Source organism: Contarinia nasturtii, unplaced genomic scaffold (genome assembly GCF_009176525.2).
Source record: "Contarinia nasturtii isolate CC-2019 unplaced genomic scaffold, AAFC_CNas_1.1 Cnas_scaffold_1371, whole genome shotgun sequence".
NCBI lineage: Eukaryota > Metazoa > Arthropoda > Insecta > Diptera > Cecidomyiidae > Contarinia > Contarinia nasturtii.
The window spans coordinates 4,003,989-4,025,075 of record NW_022198708.1 but is presented as its reverse complement, the minus strand read 5'-3'; the positions used below and the strand labels follow the sequence as shown (position 1 = coordinate 4,025,075).

Below are 21,087 nucleotides of genomic sequence, written 5' to 3'. Positions count from 1 at the left end.
AATATAGGAAGTATTTTGAAATTCAGGTTTGTTTGGACAATTCATATACTAAGTGTATCGAAAACCCTATCGAAAACCCTTACTTTGTGAACTTTCCACATGAAATTTGACATCACTGTCTTAACTTTGAATGCTTGAAATGATTATTGGTGAAGTATTAAGACGATAAAAATCAAACAAAAAATGACAGCTTTTGAAGTTTCCACATTTTCAACTTCAATTTCTAGCGTCCAGATCTAACATGATGAATCGATTTTCTCTTACATCTATCTGGGGAGTGTCATGGATTTTCATGATTTTCACAGATCAAAGTTTATGATGAATTACCAAAGTGTCGCTTTTTGAAATCGCTTCTATTGAAACACCCTTCACGTTGAGTGAAATATAGCTCGTAACTCGCTACATACACTTATTTCTATGGTATATACTATTGATTATAATCGAATTGTATCTACGTACAAATGTGACTGGGTGTTTTTTTTTTGTTTCGCTTATATCTGCATTTAATTATTCAGGAAAAAAAAATAGGAAACACTTATATAAAAGTATATAATATACAAGCCGTAATATATGTCAAATGAAATTCAAGTATGTTAGAATATTCACCTGAGCGCGTGATGCGATGAAAATTCAATCGTAATTTACCGAAAAAACGGTGATCTGTAATGTTTTGCATTTTGATATACGCAATTCAAGGAAGGCAAAAAATGTGTGCGCCATTTAACGGGGAAAAAAATACACATTCACATACATACACTTATTTAATAATTGTTCAATGAATATTGTGGGCCTTCCTGGAGTACATTTGCCTCTGTTTTTTTTCCCCAAAAAATGGTTTTCGGTTAAATAGAAACAAATAACGATATATTCATTTTCAGTTGTTATTGAAATTTTGAAGTTTTATAACTACATTTGTTATCGTTTTTGCTGTATTGCTTAACAGTCGAACTCTGCACACCTTGATTTTATTTCAAATATTGTTTTTTTACTGTACAGAAATAAACAATTATGTGAATTCAGAAAGCCCTTGTACACACGAAATTGCTTCGAAACATTCAGACAACAGAACAAAAAAAAAAACTGGAATTAAATGGAATAGAAACTCAAAAATCGAAAGCTTGTCAAGAAAATTCTAATAAAAAATCATAATAACAGAATTGCTATAAACTCAAAAGCTCTGAATTGGAATAACAAATAATTACAAATTATATATTAGTTGATATCTCACGAATACGATATAGATAAATGCTCAATGGATAGTATTAATATACCATTTTCTCTCTCTCTCTCTCCCTCATTATTGCTCTTTTATAGCATATGTGCTCAATATATTCACAAAAAATTGCCACGAAATTGACAATAATTCTCTCTCGAACCTACATTTCCATCACGAGCTTTAACATATACACGCATAGTAGATGTGTCCCGGACGAAATAACAAACGAATAAACGAAGAGGAGAAAAATAAGCAGCCAAACACATTTGAATAATTGTACGTACGCTTTCAATATTTCACTTTGTGCGCTATTCAATTTGTTGATTTTGTTCACATTTTTCAATTGCGACTGACCTTCGGAAACTATAATTATATAATTACAACTTTTTTTTCTTCGTTCTTTTGAATTTCATGTATAAACAAAAAAAAAATGTTTGTGTGACGTGAAAACAATTTGTTGTTGTTGATGCCGTTGATATAGGCTATTTTGATGGGCTTTATCGATAAATGAGCATGAATATATCGTCAATTTTCATTGGTTGAATTGAGCGTGTGTGTTATCTTTCTTTGGATAGAGAGTTCGTTATGAAATTAATCAATAGCATTCAATAGACATTTGTCTACCTCGGATTGCCATCAAACTAAGTATGTTCGAATGATTTTCGTGTCGAATATATAAAAATTATAGCACCAACTAAGGTTCTCCAATTGATGTCTCTCTCTCTCTCTCTCTCTCTTACTCACTTCCTGTTGGAGACCACGCACTTTGTATTTTTATTTACTGAAATCCTCCATAGTATAACCTCGATCGAATATTCGTATCGCAAGCGAGTGCGCATCAAAGTGAGCAACAAAAAAAAACGACACTTTTTTATTTCTAGTTCACAAACAAAATGTTTATTTCATTGCGTTTTATTAATGTTTCATTAGCCATTCAAAGGATGAAAAAAAATGTATCACACATGACAATCGAATAAGTGATCCAAGGTATACTTAACAAGACCAGAAAATAGAATGCGTTTAACAGAATCAAATTCAAATATGTGTATTATTTTTCAGAGCTCCGATTATTATTCTTCGTATTTTGATTTTGTATTTATTTGCTTAAAATAAAAATAAAAAGAATGCAAACAGAGAAAGAGAGATTAAGTGATTTCATTTGCCGCTTTTGAAAAAAAGGAACATATATCGTTTATCGTGTTTATTATAACAACCATTTTTCGTGGGCAAATGTTTCATATGGAATACACACCGAACGAAATGCAAAAGATGTGGAAGAAGAAAAAAAAACGAAGTGCAATAAGTTTGAAATGGAATCAAATCACAAGCAAACACAACAGAAATGCAAAAATCCTCGCATAAACAGTTGGATATATACATGAGAGTCATCAAGCAAACCAACGCCAACACGTTTGCTGCAAAACGGAAAAAACAATATCATTGGCCCTTCATAACAAGTTCGCAAACGCGCGTACACACACACACAAACTATCCTGTGAATATACGAAAGACAAAGAGATAAAAAAAGATAAACAATAAAACAAGAAAGAAGCGCGCACCGAACCAAAAAAAGTGCGAGTGTCTTGCAGGTACACACATTTGATATTGCGCTTCTACAGTTCGAATACTGCGCGAACATTTACATATATCGATAACGCCTTTGTCTGCAAAAAAAAAAAACACACGATCGTCTGAGCCATTTCGCAATTTTGCACAACTATGATGTAAAGGCAATCGACAACAAAAAAATCAACAGCAACAAAGTCATTTCGAAAAGAAGCAAAGACATTTGCTGCAAACGAACATTGATAATTGCTTCGATCGAATCGTTTGGGAGAGAACATAGCATCATCAACAGAGATAAGAAAGAGAGAGGCACACACACTGATGTTTGCATTCTCGATGTATAAATTCCGTGATTCACTTTGAACAATTTCCAACGTCACACAGCGATGCGTTCTCTCGCATATCGAGAAGTTATTTTTGATTTTTGTCGGTTCTATGTATACGATTCTGAACATTTTCAAACAATGAAATATAATAAGAATATCTGAAGAGACATACTATATCCACGTAACAACGGCACATCAACGACGACGACGATGATGATGCTTCTGCTGCACATAGAGCAATCGAACTTGAGCTATTGATGTTTATTCAACACACAAAATATATGTGTGTAAAAGTCTCTGATTTTTCACGGAGTGCGGTGGATGGATAGATGGATGGTGTGTGAACAAGTTCTCATCTCTTTTTACAGCGTATTATGCATAAGAGAGAATGAAATGGACGAAGTTGTGTCGTCCAACGAGAAAACATTTGGAATTTATAGTGAACGAAACTAAGCACAGATATGTACAAAAAAAGAAGAAGAGACTGCGCGAGATAAGGAAATGCATCTCAGGTCTTTTTCACTCTGGGCTGTTTTTTTTTGTCTTCTTCTGTTTAAATCATGCAGAAGATATCTGAATTAAATAAAATGCATAGTCGCGCGCGGGCGCATATAGAGGGAAAAAAGACATAGGCACACACAACGCAAATGAATCAAATAAAAAGACATACACACACACGAAAAAAAAGCAGCGAGCAAGAGAGAAAGGTCGACGATTTAGTTGTTGTCGAACACTACAACATCAGTGAATCTACCGAATACGTTGTGTACGCTCTTGCAAATAACACATCAAACTCTTTCTCTATATATCTTACATACACGCACACACTTTTACATCGAATTTTGATACGGTTACTTCACACAGTCGATAATTTTATTCTATAAATATTTCAATAACAATTGTACAAAATATGTGTGTTCTAAGCACTTTCAAAACATTTTCCGATTTCCATCTCATTCTAACGTCTGAGATTACAGCCAAACCATTGAACTATTTATGCCGTTCATTACGACCGATCGCAACCAACACTCACATTGTGTGCCATTATTCTCTGGCTCTCCGTTGACTTGTGCCGATTTTTTTGCTTTGTTTTCGAGATTGGAGCGCATTCGTGTTCTGTTTTGCATTTGTTTGGCCGTTGTTTAATTTGTGCGATTTTATCTATTGACTGAACCACTCACGGATTTCGAACATGTATGTGTGTGTGTATGTTATGAAGAGAATGAGAAATTAAATATATATCGTATAAATTGTGCAACAGTGGAAAAATTGATATAGAGAAGTAAATTGTATGCAGTTTACGTGTGCATTCCATTTAAAAAAAATAGACGATTGAAAATCGTAATGAGGCAGAGAGCAAAACAACAGATTCAAACAAATTTAGATAATCTATCCTAAAGCTATGCATAATCCCTGGTCAAATGCACAATTTACATAAATTCATACTGAATATCATGGGTCTGTCATTTCTTAAGCGCATTTTCAAATTTGCCATTTGAATGGCAACATTTTCCGATACGACCGATGCAATATAATATGCAATGAACCACACAATTCAAAGTCTCGGTGTGTGAGCATCACCGTATTTGGGATTGACGATGAAAATCGGCAAAACGACAGAGAATCAGAGTATGCTACAACACATACCGACACACACATACCAGCATCACAAACAGCGAAGTAAAATACTTAGCAGTTAGTATATATTGAGTGCAACACCAATGAACTTTGCTCGAAATCGAATTATCGAATGCACTTTATCTGAAACAGGAAGAAGTTAGGCGATTTTTTGGAATGACAACGGAATGTTTTTAATTCGCTTTTTCCAACATTTCTCACTGTTTGTCCGGCGGATAACAGCAGCAATAGCAAACCGATGAATCGATGCACGTAGCAACGTATAACGTAGCAAAGCAATTAGAAAGAAAAAAGGATGAAACGAACAAAACGGAGCAATATTAAAGCCAGAATTCAACCGACTGCGATAGAGAAAGAGAGAGAAAGAGAGAGAGGAAGAGAGAGAGGAAAAAGAAAGAAAGAAAGAAAAAGAGAATCGAAGCCGACTGTAGTGAATGCACTTATATATATAATATGTGTGTATATATTTATATCAACGAATTTGTTAGTTTCACAGAATGAAAACAGCAAGCATATCAATTGTCCATTGCTAATTCATTCGCTCGATGATATGTAATGAGACGCCAAACGTACGGCAAATGTAATGCTTTAGCTGATGCTATTGTTGTTGCCATTGTTGTTGTTGTTTGTTAAATGTGGCAAAGACTCTAACTTAGGGAAAAGAAAAATTACTTATGCCTAGGGAAATGAAATACCAAATATACACAAAATGAGAAAGAGATGGACGGATATGCACTTACACAACAAACTCACAACAGTCTATGCGGTCCCATGGATAAAGTATAAAGTCACAAAGAATCAATGAGAGTGCCAAGTAAAACCACATAAGCATAAATGAAATAAAACGATTAATAAAACGAAGCCGAATTATATGAAATGGACATATATCAGCATCGTTAAAATATGCCGTTCACACACAAAATAAAGTGAATGAGAGCGAGAGAGAATATGAGTAACAAAACATATAATTGCAAAACCCGAAAGCGTCAACAGACAAAGAGCGGGAAAATGATGAGAAATGTGCCAATCGCCATTCGCAGTTGCGCGCACTGTTACAATACACAAACAAACATATAGACACATTGAGTGTAATGAGATGATGGCACAAGAAAATATCCAACAAAGAGGCGACAAAAGCACAACTCGAACTCTTGCACGTTCGCACAACACACAAAACGAATCGAAACTACTCATTCACTCACTAAAAAGCCAACAACATCTTTCGGCCGAGCGCATTGAAAAACAAAAGAAAGAAGAGAGAGAAAGAGAAAAAAAAAACAACAACAAAATTCCGATCGGAATGTTAGTCGAGAGGCCACTTAATACAAATAAGTTTATACACAAGGAAATTGTAACCACGTATATTCTTCGCCGAGTGAATATTGTTTGTGGCAATCGTATGCATTGCAAACCATTGCACGTTACGACAAACATTTTCCTTCCATGCATGTAGACTGACACTCGAAAAGCACATTATGCCAAAAAAGAGCAAAGCAAAGCAAACCAGAGCGTAGCGTATTAGTCGACGAACCATCTCAAATGAAACTGACAAAAATACATTTCATACCAATGTACACGTTCAAACAAACGAAATGGATTTAAGGTGAGGCCGACCTGATAAAACTCCCAAATCCATCGGGCAAAATTGCTTACCGCCATTTGTTTTCATTTTCCATTTTATAGTTCTGAGAGGAATGTTCAGTGGCATCAAATGCATTTCATATTCTAACACCGAAATCCGACTTCCACAACGTGTTGATATTGATTTTTTGTAAAATATTATTCAAATGTAAATATGAACACTGTCATTTTCATCGGATACAATTAAGAAAACTTTTGAGTGTGCAAAAAGACATTTAAATGGTATGGTAGTCGACTGCCTGGTTGTTATTCTATCTCACACACATATACAATTTTCGTTACAAACCATCTTTGATTAAGTGAATTATGTGGTTATCGGATGCAGCCGAACCGCACATATTCTTCAATAGAAAATATTTTTCGATGTAATTCTTTTGATGTGAAATTTGTGTGGCTGTCTTAACTTCTGGTGGGTCTACGATTGATGTTCATTGCACCAAAATGGCCAGTTGGCCATCATACACCAGCAGTCGTTTATCTTGTTGTGTATGCCGCTTGATCCAAATTGGGTTTGTTTGACTTTGATTCATTTCTTTATCATGAAAATGGAATACATATTTTCCTGTATATTTGGACATTGGTGTGCTATCAAATTGATCAAAGCCATCCATTCGATGTGAAATGAAACTGTCACTTTTGGTCAAAATCAATATATTTGGTATTTCTAATTCAAGCAAACATTATAGTTCCATTCAAATACCAAATATCCAATGTGTACGGCGTTAGTGTTGCATTAAACCAATACAATTGCTGCACATTGATGCATTGCAATAGATATCACTCAAGTGTCAACATTGAAAACAACACACAAACACAAGCTCACACATTATGCTGATGCAAAACCATCTCTATGCTGTCATTGGGCTGCAATTTTTATGTTTCGTTTCAACTCTTTTCGGTTTCTTAATTTGTGTGTGCAGACATATTTGTGCTTGTCATTTTCGGCGCGTATGCAACCGATGATGCACTCGAAAGCGATACGCACAGACACAAATGGCAGAAGTGAGACGGAACGAAAAGAAAGAAAAAAATAAATAAATAAAATAAATAAACAAAACTAAAATCAGAATTAATATAAAGAATGAGAAAAATAAATGGAGTACATTGCACGTTGAATCAAGTTTTTCATTGAAATCATGTTCAGTTTTCTCGCAGAATGTGTGCGCGGGCGCGCACACGTTCTTTCATCGTTATTCATTTGTTGTGTGTGAGTATGTTGTTTTTTTTTTGTTGTCTTCTCTGTATTTTATTTTATTTAAATTCTCATTCTTGTTCTTATTCTTCTACATTTGTGTTCCATAATATTTTCGGTTTTTGTTGTTGTTCGTTCTGTTGTTTGGTTCTCATTTAATTTCGTTTCGTTATAATATACTTCAACTCATTCCGTTTAGTGTGTTTGGCATCGTGTTAATCGCCGTCATCGTTGAACACTGACAACGATGTCGTTGGCTCACATGTAAACATTTATTCACTCGGTACGATTATAAGCAGAATTTTTTTTGTTCCTCTCTGCATTTTCGCTGTATGCTTTTTTTAATTCGTTCTTCATTATGTTCTTCGCTCTTACTCTGTCGTTGCGCTGATCAACACATACTCTCTTTTCTGATATTTTTGTTCCCGTTCTCATTGTTGTTTCTCGCTGTGCTGTTGTCATGTGTGTTGATTTGTTGTTGTTGTTATTCTCTCTTGTTGTTGTTTCTTTTTTCTTTTTTTTTGATTTGGTGCTGTTCATTGAAAGAACGAAAAATTCATCGAATTGAGCCGATTTCATTTTGGTTATTTGGTCTTATTTGATGTATTACTTTTTCGGTCTCTTTTGGAATCCTGTCTCTGTTCCGCTTGTGTTGTTTTCTTCATTTTTATAGTGTGTGTGTCTGCTGTTGTCTTTTAATAAAAAGAAATCGTTGTTGTTTTTTTTTTGGTATTTGAAGCGAGAGCATTTAACGCATTCATATTTCTGTTGATGGTGATTCTTTGCATTGGGCGGAAAGCCTTCACCTTTTCTTCTTCTTCACATTTTCACATTCGTGTGATACATTATAGTTTTTCGTTCACTGATTTGTGTTGTTACATTGCTTCTTCTGTATCGTGTTTTATTTTACTGTTGTCGTTTCGTTCCCGCTGAATAAAGAAGATGATCTCGTTCATTTCAATCGTGTGTGTGTGTGTTGTGCTCTGCTCGTAGCTCGTTCACATATCGACATGTTTTGCGATTTGTGCATATCAAACGCATCAAGCGCATTGAAATATACGCGCTTTGCGCACACATACCATTCAATCGTTGTTCGTTTAGGCGAGCGGGTGCGCGCACTCATTGCCGTATATATTGTGTGCAACGTTTAGTCTTCTTTAATTGTTGTGTGATGTTATGCAAACAAACACGAACTTCGGTGTTATTAAGGCCAAACTTGTGATTATACTGTGACGCGATGAGTGGAATCGGTTGCACAGAATACATCAATATACGAGCGAAAAACGAGAGATGACTTGAATATAATCCCGGTTTTCCGATTCAATGTCTTCTTCTTTGTCGTCGTCATCGTCATCGTAATCTTCTTCCTATTCTTCTTCTGCTGTTTTCGTTATGCGAAAAGACTAAGAGATGTTTGTATGATTGTCGTTGCTATTTCTTCACTCTTGCACTTTCTGCTTTGTCGGCATCTTGAGGCTCGTTTACACATGCTCTCTCTCTCTCTCTCACACTCATTCACTCGATGCATTCTATATCTTTCGAAGGAGTCACCAATTAAATGTCTACCAATGTGAAACGCTTTATGCGAGTTCAAAAACATGTTATTAGTTACCTTTCGGATGGAATGCAATGAAAATAATCATATTGATCGTCGAGATCATTAAAATGTCCGAAGAAGAGCAACAGCAATCAAGGATTTTCGGTTATTTATCGAAACCTTCATTTTCCTTTTATCCTGTAAGCTGTGTGTATTTTTTTTTAACGATTTACATAAAAAAGAAGAGGAAGACGAAAAATTATGATTGAGTCGAGACACTTTCGGCGACGACGTGATCACATACTTTGTTTTGAATATAAAAATTTGGTCAAATGTGAAATCGAGATCACCATCCAATATATATATTAAATATTTGAATAAAAAAGAAAGAAAGACGAAATGATTTCGTTGAACCGAAAAGAAAAGCATGGACAAAGTTGAGAGAAACATCCATTGTACTCATAATGAGAATATATGTATACATATACACGATGGTCAACCAATCGCATATATGTTACGCACACAGTTCGTGTATTGGGTTCACGCTTTGTTTGCGCCTTGTTTTGTTCACCAGTGCAAAAAAAAACGACAGAGAGCGCGAAAAGAAAACGGAATGTACGAGAATAAAAATAATAGACGAAAAAAAATCGTGCAATGAACCCGTGCGTATGCGCGCGCGAACCAAATGTATAATAGTAGCACAATTACAATTTTTTTCGCTTCGATTTGTTTTTTTTTGCTCTCCTCTTCATGTGTATTTTTCCCTTCATTTTTCGTTGTTATTGTCGCTTGTGTATGCTTTCTTTTTGTCTTTATAGTCAGTATTGGCTGCATTATTTTACATTTTCTCTGTTTCTCTAATCTATCTATCCCATTCTCTCTCGTTCTATTTTTCCCTCGTATTCGTTCGTTTTTCTTAATTCATTTTGTCGGATCTGCTATGCTCCGTGTGTGTGCTCTGCTCCACAATATTTTGAATTGTGCAGTGTGTGTGTGCAGTACGTGTGTGGCTATAGCAGAAAAATCGTTTCTTGAATCAAATATTTTTACAGTTAGTTGTTGTGTGTATGGTTGGCGGTGAGCGAGAGATGATGATGAAACAGCAAAAATGAAAAATTTTCATACCTCTTTTTTCTTCATTTCTTCATAAATTTCTTTCGCTTAAGACCGTTGTCTATTCACGTCGTTCCAAATATCTTTCAACTATTTTGCCATTAACTGTTGGCCGCTTCAAATGAATAGAATGAACGATCAAGTGAATAAAAAGCACAGATAATGTTAAAAATGAAAAAGAAGAAGAAACAAGCAAAAAAAAAAACCATAACAAACGAAACAAATCGTTGTGCGCTCTCCACATTTATGTTTATATTCGACACTGTCTAATGAATAGTCAATTGGAAACATCAACTAATGCTTTCGCCACGTTCACAAATCACCAGTAGAATTGGCCATGTGATACATTCGAGAGAAGTAACAATCAAAATAAGAAAATCAAATCAACTCAACTCAATTCTCGGCACTCTTTCAAACAATCGACAAACAAATACAAAACATTCACAAGCGAAACATTAAACCACAACAACAGCAACAACAGCAACAACGAAAGATATTAAAAAACAACAACGACAACCGCAATGGCAATCATAAGAAACAATGCCACAATGCATATGTAAGCGAACGATGATCGCTGTCATTTTCACCAATAAAGTGCGGCAAATGATCCTCGCACCCTCTGAGTCGCGCGCTCATGCAACCAAAAACACAACGAATCGGGCTCATTCCAAATAAGCACAAGCATACACACACACACACATTCAACCAACATTGATCGTGAGAGTTAACAACAATCAATAAGTGGTACACTAATTCGGCTTGCGGTTTTATCTCGCTGTCTCTTTGTTCAGCAAACAACGAACTCAATGAGCTCTGTATTGGTCTTTTTGCATACAATTTTCATACTTAAAACACATCAAATCATTGCGATTTGCTGCGCTGTCTTTTGTCTTTTCTCATATCCGCTACTTCTTTCTCGTTCGTTTGCTGCGCTATTTGCCGGTTATGTCGTTTATTATCGTCTTTAAGTCGATCCGTATTCCATCTTCATGCATTCAAGCTCACATTCCAACTCATACTCAGAGCGCGTTCAAACCAAATCAATGTAACTACAAATGAATCACAGCATTTGATTTGATTGTGTTTGTGCAATAAAAAGCAACAACAATAATAATAATATCATTGCTGCTCTGATGGACTACACAGTAAATATTTTCAATGCGGTGTTTTTTTTTATGTTTTAGCTTTCAACTCTGCGCACCTTTCCTCGCTCAATGCACACTGATGTAAATAAATCAGCGCACATTTCGATGATGTTAACATATAATATTGTTTCAATTTTTTTCTTTATTGTATTTCATTCGTTCATCTGTTGTTCATTACAAATCACATTTTCAACGTAATGAAAGTTTTAATTACAACCGTACATAATTATGTAAGATTAATTGAAATTTTAAATGAAATCCATTTATGGATGTCATTCGGAAATTTCATTAAATGTTTCGAATATTAAAAGTGTTTGTATTTTAGTTGTTTTCGATTGTTGTTGAACATTTTCATTATTTTCAATGGTATTTCACCGTGGTAATTAAATTGGACTTTGGTCGCATGAAGTAAATCAAAAGACAAATATTGTGCGATCTGTTCGAACAGATGAAATTACTTTCTGTGAAAGTGTGAGAGATAATACAGATTTACTTGTTCACAGTAAATGGCATATATAACAAACAAATTCCCATGTATAACCAGCTCTCTCTCCAAAATGACACTAATTTCTTACAAGCTTTGCTCTTTATTTTATTATTGAAATGTGTTGGCCATCAACCTTACAAAATAAATTTCACAAAAATACTCAAAATTAGATCAACCGAATCGCGCACAATTGAATTGAATGTTGTTGTTGTTGATGTTTTTTGAAGAAAAACAATGAAGAAATGAACGAAAAAAAAACACCGAACGAGTTCAATTCACCCTGGTTGTGAAAAGTGTACGATCGGACGGGCAATCTGGGTTAATTGACGAGGAAGAGTATACATATCTATGTACCTGCCAAAGAACGGTGTTGTAAGCTCTATCAAGCAAATGACTTGACAGTCGTTACTTAATTTAAAATGCCATTATTCAAATCTCTCCATTATTCTAATGAAAATTTATCATCAATTGGCTTTAAGGTGATATTTTATTGCATTGTTCGCTAATACATAAAATGTTCGTTTAGCTTGTCGGTTTGGCGGCAAGTGTCGATATCGAGCTGGAATGTAAAATAAAATAAAGAACAGAGAGAGAGAAGGAGGGGAAAAACAACCGAATTGTGTGCGACTTATTTTGTTGATTCGCATTTGGAACAATGACCTTCCGAGACATGGCGATACAATAAGAGACTATCAGTGAATGTAATGTGTGCAAAATGTCGTGCACACCAATTTCTTACAAATTTACGTTTTGAAGCGAAATCGAATAAAGAAAACAAAAACATATGGATATGTTTCACGTGAAAAATGTTCGCTTTTTCAAATTGGTGATCGCAAGATTGTCACTTTATGAATAAGCGGCCGACATTTTTATGTCACATCCCATTTTGTAGAAATCGTTTTGTTTTTATATCTTTTCATGAGCATGAACTCATACAAACAGACACACACGCACACACCATTCAATCGACAGATTGAATATAACAAAATCCTTTGTGACTCCATTTAATATTCACTTTCGCACACGTTTAACTATTTTTTTGACATTTAATTGTTTTACCATTCTGCAATGCGTTTAAATGTTTTGTGTGTTGTTTCGGTCGCACACATACCGTCCTATTGCCGATGAAAAAGTCAGTAAAAATGCTGATTACGTGATAGTTAAATGGATTGCATTGAACTGGCACAGAGATTTTGTTTCTTCCACATCTCTCTGTTCTCCCATTCGAATTGAATTGTTTTGTGTTTGTGCAATTTTTGTGTCAGTTGTTGAAGCCGCTGTTGTTGACCGAAAATGTTGCGGGTAAAATTATAAAACTGATGCGATTTTTAAAATCGATTTGTGTGCATAATGCTTAATAAACTACAGTCCAGATGCTTGCATATTTTTTTCACTCTCACATACAGAGAGACCAAAACGCCACCAGGTTTTCAACCTCGACTGCCGAGAGTAATTCATATTGATTTTACGACTTTTTGACCAAAATACACGCAGATATTTCAATTAAACAATTTTTTTTGTGTTACGTAACATAACGACGACGACGCAATTGAAATCAAAACAGTAAAAATGTATGTAGCCAATGTATAAATGTGCCAAAGTATGCAATTATGTGTTTCACTGGGCGACATACATATATTAATCTATACATTCGAAATGCCAACACAATATTATATATATATCGCATTTCGGTTCAATGGCGAGAGAGAATTTAAGTAAAAAAAATGGTTGCGAAATTAAAATGTGATAATTTCTCTTTATATCGGTACGATTGTAGCCAACTATATTCCACTCTCCCTGTGTGTATGATTATGTGTCATTTGGCTCGCTGTTGCGAAAATAAACCCAATCATGTCACCTTCGTTCTAAATGACACTTTTCAATAGAGTTTTTTTTTCGTCGAACGTTCACATTACAAAATGCCGTTTAACGAACATACTTTGCCATTTTTGTTTCCATACATACCTCATATATCATGAATATAAACACTAACCATTGTATTGTTTTAATTTTTTATTATTCGTTTCATTTTACAGGATTGTTCGCGGTATGAAATTTTTGGGTTTCTCATCAATCGCTGAAGCGTCCCTAATGCCTTCAATTTATCAGAAGTCGTATAATAATAAAAACCATAATAACAACGCCAACCAAGCCAAGTCAAGTCAATCAAAACACTTACATTCCTGGACGCTCAAACAAATTGGCACTGTGTGAAAATTCCCAGAATTTTAATTCTGTCATTTAGAAAGAAAATTATGCAAAAAAATTGAATCCAATTTTTAGCCTGAATTTGTTGTAAGTTAAATATGCAATACACTCATTTCGTTCGTTGTATGTGTGTGTGTGTGTGTATTTTCGCATGGAAAGTTTCCAACAAATTCAAATGTTTCGTCTCGTTTCTCGTTTTTAGATATAATTCGCAAATGCATCACTTTGACCAAAACTATCAGTACGAACACGAACAGCAACAATCACGTTTTTATCAACAACAGCAGCAGTTGCAACAGCAACATCCAAATCATCATACCCTTCATCAACACCACCAACACCACCACCACCACCAACAACAACAGCAACATCAACAAAATCAACAACACCATCCGAAAAGTTCTGAAGTACACAATTCTAGTACCAATTTGAACTTTAATGTAAATAATAACCATGTGCAAAGTAATTTAAATATGGTTGCTGTAACAGGAAGTCAACAAAACATGGATATGTGTTTCAATTCACAGGTGAGTTCTTGGTGAGCGACACAAAGTGTCAATCATTCTCTTAGTCTCTATCATTATGTGTGTCTTTCTCTTTCTTTATGCCATTTTGGCATAATTAGATTGCTGGTCCAAATCAAGACCAGCTTCAGTATTTGTATTTCATTTTTAATTTGTTATGTTGTGTAAAACTTATGTTTTTTTTTCGTTTTTTTTTCTTCTTCAATCTTTTTCTCTGTCTTTGGAATTGGCAGTTAGGCAATATGAATATGCAAAATCAAAACAATCATTCGTTCATGAATAATGGCAAGAATAATGCCAATATGGTTCAAATGAATAATATGGCGCCGCTGAACGGAATGAATTATAACAATGCATCACGGCAGTATCTAAATGCACAGAATCAACAGGTATACATTTTTCCCCATTAAATTTGTGGGAAAAAAAACGTATCCACATACATGTCTATATGTGTATATGCTTTTCCCAATTGAGATAATCTTTGTTCTTTGTCAACATTCATGAATCAACACTGAAAAATCTCTCTCTCTCTCTTTGTGTGTGTGTGAGTGTGTGTGGGATTTTTTATTTACATGTTTGTCTTTTGTTTTCCACTCACAGATGCACCCCATGAATCAAATGACCAATACTAATATGAACATGAATGCAATAGCACAATTGAATCAAATGAATGACATGCAGCAAACAAATAATCCAATGGCGAAAATGCAAGGAATGGCTAATGGGTAAATGAATTTTTGGACTAATTAGATCTATTTCGCTATATGTCGCTGTCGACACAGACTAATTGCCGTTCTGATGAACTGGCGAATGAATGAACATATCCTTGCATACTAAATATATATTTACGAAATACACAGGTATCCAACGCGTCGAATGTCACCGTATCCCACAGCACAAATGCATGCGGCACAAAAACGTGGCATGTATCCAATGAATCATCACCATCAAATGGCACCAGCACAAAATATGGGACCGAATCAAATGTATCAACAGCATAACCAACAAAATTACGGACCAGTGCCGTCACCAATGCATCAAAACTACATACGGCCCGGTGCCAATACAATGGCCACCGCCGCCGCTGCCAACAATTCATATCTTCGTGTTCCAAGTTCGGGAATGATGCCACAACAAAGACCCGGTAAAATATATTATTTATATTATTGTAATTAAATGTTGAGTGCTGCACTCAGGCGGAAACAAGAAAAAACAAATGCAAACCAAAACACAAATAAGCACGCACATTAAGCTTTGTGTTTTTACAATCGATTTCGGAAATGCTAATAGCACACTTTCATATGACAGCTCCACAATACAACATGAACCAGGGCAATTCACCAGCAACAGCAGCTGCAGCAGGCATGATGACGAACAATCATCAAACACAATACTATAATCATCCCGTTCCGAACGCCAACATGAATAATATGAATAACATGAACAATATGAACAACATGAATAATATGAATCAAGCGGGCTATCAAAACATTCAGGGGTAAGAACTAAAGAAAGCAATCATTGGTCGCTTGTGATAGTTGTAACATCATTTTTTTTTTTAATTTTTGGCATTTTCACTCTTCGACCATGTAGTTTCCAACAAGACGTACGATTAAATTATCAACACAGTCCAGTACCTGGAAATCCAACGCCACCATTAACACCCTCAATAAGCAATCAACGTAAGTAAATGAAATAAACGTATTTGCACTTGATTTCGAATCATATATGGATTAAACTCTAATGTTTCAACAAAAAAAAACATATTGAATGAGAAGATTATCATCAAATGTGTCGAATTAAATTCTGCTGAAATTCATTTCACTTATGTTTGTGTGTATGCTTTTATTCCCAGCAGCAACATCATTGACTCCGTATGTTAGCCCAAATCCAGATATCAAACCACATCTTATGCAAAGTAAGTCCACTTCAGCTTTCTTTTACAATATCAAATAGATCTGTTTATTGTGATTATGCAATTGCAAATGCATTTTTAATATGCAAACCATCCATATAAATATTCGAAAAAAATGCACATAAAATTGGCATTCATTAAAATTTCAACATTTTTTTAAAAACTTTCTCAATTTCACAGAAGACGATGAATTGCGACTTACCTTCCCCGTACGTGATGGCATTATTTTGCCACCATTTCGATTGGAGCATAATTTGGCCGTCAGTAATCATGTATTCCAATTGAAACCCATAGTATACAATACGTTGCTGAACAGGTAAATTATTATTGACCCCAAATAGAAACGAACATTTGCCATTCGAAGAAAACCAAAAAAAAAAAACGAGAATGAGTGGATTCTATAATGGCTGATAATGTTAAATCATGACTCACTTGAAACAAGTTGAATGAATGATGAAATTGGGTAGCCTCTGGAAAACCTCTAACAAATAAAAATGTTGTTATTATTTCTCTTTTTATTCACTTGATATTTAAATTTATTTATGCGAACGATTCGAATTTATATTGAACTGGGTTAATTTCGTTCGAAAAAATGACATTGTGATTTTTTGTTGTCTCCTTCCCCCCTCGGTCTTTGATTGACTTTATTTTGTAAATCTCGATTGAATATGAGATGTGTAATTATTTTGGTGTGTTTCATTATATCAGATCGGATCTAGAGGTGCAATTGAAGTGTTTTCATCATGAGGATCGTCAAATGAACACAAATTGGCCCGCAAGCGTTCAAGTGTCGGCGAACGCAACGCCGTTGATTATTGATCGCGGCGAAAATAAAAATTCCCATCGACCGTTGTATTTGAAACGCGTTTGCCAACCAGGTGTGTTAAATTCCAATAAATTGATGTAGAATAATAAAAATTTATTTGAACGTTGTTACATTCAATATAAAATATTTTCAGGGCGGAATACCATTCAGATTACAGTTAGCGCGTGTTGTTGCGTAAGTTAATTAATTAATCAATCAATCACATTGAAAATAATACAATTTGCGACAGAAAATAAAAACAACAACCGAATTGTCAAAATTAATTCACATAAATTCATTTGGATTTTTTGTTTGTTCTTCTTCCGTTGCAGTCTCATTTGTTTGTGTTACAATTAGTTCATCGACCTACGATACGGCATGCGCTGCAGGGTCTATTACGTCGGAGTTTGGTATCGGTGGACCAGTGTGTTGCCAAAATTAAACGAAATTTCAATTCTAGTCAAACACTAACCAGTGAAAATAAAGATCCAACAACAGATCAAGCATCGCTTAAGGTTTGTTACATTTTTGCTCACATAAATATTTATGGAATATTGCATCTTCTCGTCAAAATCTAATGGATTTTCGATTTTTTTTTTATTTCTGTGCGCCAATAGGTTTCGTTAATGTGTCCCATAACATTTAAACGGATAACACTACCGGCACGAGGTCATGACTGCAAACACATTCAATGTTTTGATTTAGAATCCTATTTACATTTGAATCGTGAACGTGGTAGTTGGCGATGTCTTGTGTGCAAGTAAGTAATTCGGTCATCATTGATGTGTATGACCTGAAATGTGATGAAATTTTAAAAGCCATTTTCGACAATTTGCTCATGTTTTTTTTTTGTGTGTACTTTTTACTTTGCGCTCTGCAGTAAACCGGCGTTAACCGAAGGACTTGAAATCGATCAATATATTTGGGCAATTTTAAATACATTGAGCTCAACTACAATTGAGGAGGTCACTATCTTTTCGGATGGTAATTGGAAATCAGTTCATGATGTTGGCGCAACCAATATTAAGGTATGTTGTAATTTTTGATTTGTTTTATGCACGTATGCATAGCATATTGCATGTTAAATTGATGAATTTCGTTTTTTTTTGTGTCATTCTTTTTCTATCTCGCAGACGGAGGAGGATAGTGAAACAAAGCGGCTGTCAAGCAATGTGGTATCGCCTGGTTCAACACAAATTCCATCATGGGACAATTCACAGGCAATGAGCCCCTACATGAGTCCTGACATGAACTCAATTGCGAGCGGCAGCATGATAGGACAAAAGTAAGCCAATTGAACGAATTTAATTAAACATTCACTTGAATCATATGTCATATTCCTCTCATGACTCAATTTATTTAATGCTCTCTTTCTCTCTATCTCTTTCACTCGCTCATTATTCACATCGAATAGCAATCGAAATTATGACAACGGTTCGGCATCTGGCACAAGTGTGGCACCAACGGGAGACTATAGTCATGGAAATCCATTAGCACATTTAAGTGAATCTGTGAACGCTATTGATCCATTGAATGCCATGGAAAAAACAATAAACGAGGTACATAAATATGCTCATGTTCATATTGAATATGAGTGACGATGGATATATATCGATTGCAATTATATTGGCATATGTAAAAGTTACAAAAATCTATATCTGCATATGTATGGTTCTGTGTCACGCTCTCTAAAGTCACTACCACTGCAACACTAATTTAATTGGAAATTGTTTGCAAACAAAACGATTTGATGCGCAAATGCACATCCTCAATTACGCTAACATTTTCAATTCCATACTCCACCCACTACGGTTTTGCATTGAATGAAGACATAGAGTTGACATTTCGCATTCATACGGCGCGGAGATAACAACAAAGACACCAGCAGAATAAGAAGAAGGCACTAGCAAGACATATAGGAAAAAGCAAGAAAATAAAACAATCGAAAAGAACCGAACACACAACGTACTCGATCTTTGTGCATTTTACGATGGTGTTCGTCTCGGCTAGATGACATGCGCAATGATTTTTCGATATGAATAGACTGTACCAAATCCAATTTCTATTCGGAAAATTTTGCAAACATAAAATATATGGCAGTGTAAAATCATGTTCCACATGCGAGGACATCAACAAATTTGCAAGTGTGATGGATACTAGATGACTTTATTGAAAACGAAATGTTTACCATGCAAACCGTGCTTTTCAACCGTCTCCACTGCAATAAGCTTGATGTAAAATTGAAGCTTTTCTTTGAGGCTTAAAGCATTCAGCAAAAGTTTAATATTATATTGTACCGAAAATTTAACCAATTTGGAACTTACTCAAAGACTGACATGCCATTCATGGATTGAAGGGCAATGAGATTTTCTTAAAAAATTAAATACCAAAATGAAATATATTGACATCTCAAGGGCACTTTAACCCAAAAGCGGACAACTGTTTTTTTTTATTAAGAAAGCAATTTTAAATATTCCTTATCTCGTTTGAGTTTGCAAATTAATAAGTATTTATTTGAATAAATTTCTTTAGATGCCACACACACCGCACACACCTGGAGCAGCAGCGGCAACTCATCCATTGACACCAGGTGGACCTCCAAGCGTTTCATCCATCTACAATGAAACGAATAATAACAGTAACATAAATGCGAATAATTCATCACCGGCCCAAAATCAATCACCGCAACACAAAAGCAATATGAATAATCAAAACTTAATGGATAATTTATCGTCGAATACACTCGCAAACTCCCGTAACACTGGCAGCTTGCTCGATCTTAATTCTGATCTCAATTTTGATCCGGCTGCTGTTATTGACGGTAGCAGTACAAATGATTTGAATGTAAGTGGAAAAATCGTTTTTGTTCTCTCATTTCGAATATTTTTTCAATGTTCAAACATTTTAATGGTTTTATTTTCTTGTTTCCAGCTACTACCAGATAGTGTCGTAGATCCCATCGAACTATTATCATATTTGGATCCACCAAATTTGAATACGCCCCCGTCAAGCGGTTCAAGCAATAATCCAAACAACGATGACATTTTGGCAGCTCTGTTCGATTAAATTGCAATTATACGATTCACAAATAAATCGGCCAGGCATCACATCGAATATGCGCTCATAGTCAAAATGAAATATAAAAACAAACAAAATTTAAAAATATATATAGTACATAAAAAAATACCATCAAACAAAATGCATGTCATACGATTCTTTTTCGCTTTTTTCAAACAAACAAAATTTATTGTAGAAAGAAATTCCAATTTCACAAATGAAAATCGCAAAAAATGAAGTAAAACACACCCGATAATAAATCAATTTTACGAAAATATAAATATTTTCAACAACAACAAAAAAGAACATTTTACACCCCAACAAAAATGACTAAAAATATTAACCTGAACAAAAGAAAAAAAAAACACAAATTATTATGGAAAAACAACACATAAATTGACGAAAAGAGAATATTGTTGAGCAAATACAATTGTATGAATTTAATTTGGTCGAAAATATGCTATTTTATTTTTTATTGAAGGAATGCATTGTAATAGACACTGCTGGAAATGTTTAATTTATTTTATAGATTATAACGGAACCGGTCTGTTTCTTTTTGTATATTATTAATTTTACCTTCCTTATATAACTGCTCATCCTACAGAAACACTTAAAAAACAAACACACACACACACAATTGGCATTTTAATTTATCCGTTGAAAATCAATTGTGTGTTTAGGTTATGGCTAAAAATGATAAACACGAAAAATTATTCA

The 21,087-nt window shown here is 34.7% G+C and overlaps 1 protein-coding gene across 4 annotated transcripts in view; it reads left to right on the top strand.

The window, feature by feature from the left end:
* The window catches only part of LOC116345768 (zinc finger MIZ domain-containing protein 1), a 39,143-nt gene extending 18,602 nt beyond the window's left edge, over window positions 1–20,541 (top strand). For 2 of the 4 annotated variants that reach the window (XM_031775440.1, XM_031775439.1), the window contains 18 exons: window positions 13,898–14,156; window positions 14,272–14,596; window positions 14,827–14,982; window positions 15,194–15,318; window positions 15,454–15,737; window positions 15,902–16,091; window positions 16,187–16,275; window positions 16,449–16,511; window positions 16,689–16,824; window positions 17,217–17,386; window positions 17,468–17,508; window positions 17,646–17,828; window positions 17,931–18,073; window positions 18,194–18,341; window positions 18,447–18,598; window positions 18,728–18,872; window positions 19,846–20,157; window positions 20,245–20,541. In XM_031775440.1, coding sequence (XP_031631300.1) covers window positions 14,285–14,596; window positions 14,827–14,982; window positions 15,194–15,318; window positions 15,454–15,737; window positions 15,902–16,091; window positions 16,187–16,275; window positions 16,449–16,511; window positions 16,689–16,824; window positions 17,217–17,386; window positions 17,468–17,508; window positions 17,646–17,828; window positions 17,931–18,073; window positions 18,194–18,341; window positions 18,447–18,598; window positions 18,728–18,872; window positions 19,846–20,157; window positions 20,245–20,379 — 2,784 coding nt within the window. In that variant the 5' untranslated portion in view covers window positions 13,898–14,156; window positions 14,272–14,284 and the 3' untranslated portion in view covers window positions 20,380–20,541. Of the gene's footprint in view, window positions 1–1,314; window positions 1,493–13,897; window positions 14,157–14,271; window positions 14,597–14,826; window positions 14,983–15,193; window positions 15,319–15,453; window positions 15,738–15,901; window positions 16,092–16,186; window positions 16,276–16,448; window positions 16,512–16,688; window positions 16,825–17,216; window positions 17,387–17,467; window positions 17,509–17,645; window positions 17,829–17,930; window positions 18,074–18,193; window positions 18,342–18,446; window positions 18,599–18,727; window positions 18,873–19,845; window positions 20,158–20,244 lie in introns of all 4 variants that reach the window. The other 2 variants (XM_031775438.1, XM_031775441.1) reach the window with 2 other exon arrangements.
* The last annotated feature ends 546 nt before the right edge of the window (window positions 20,542–21,087 follow it).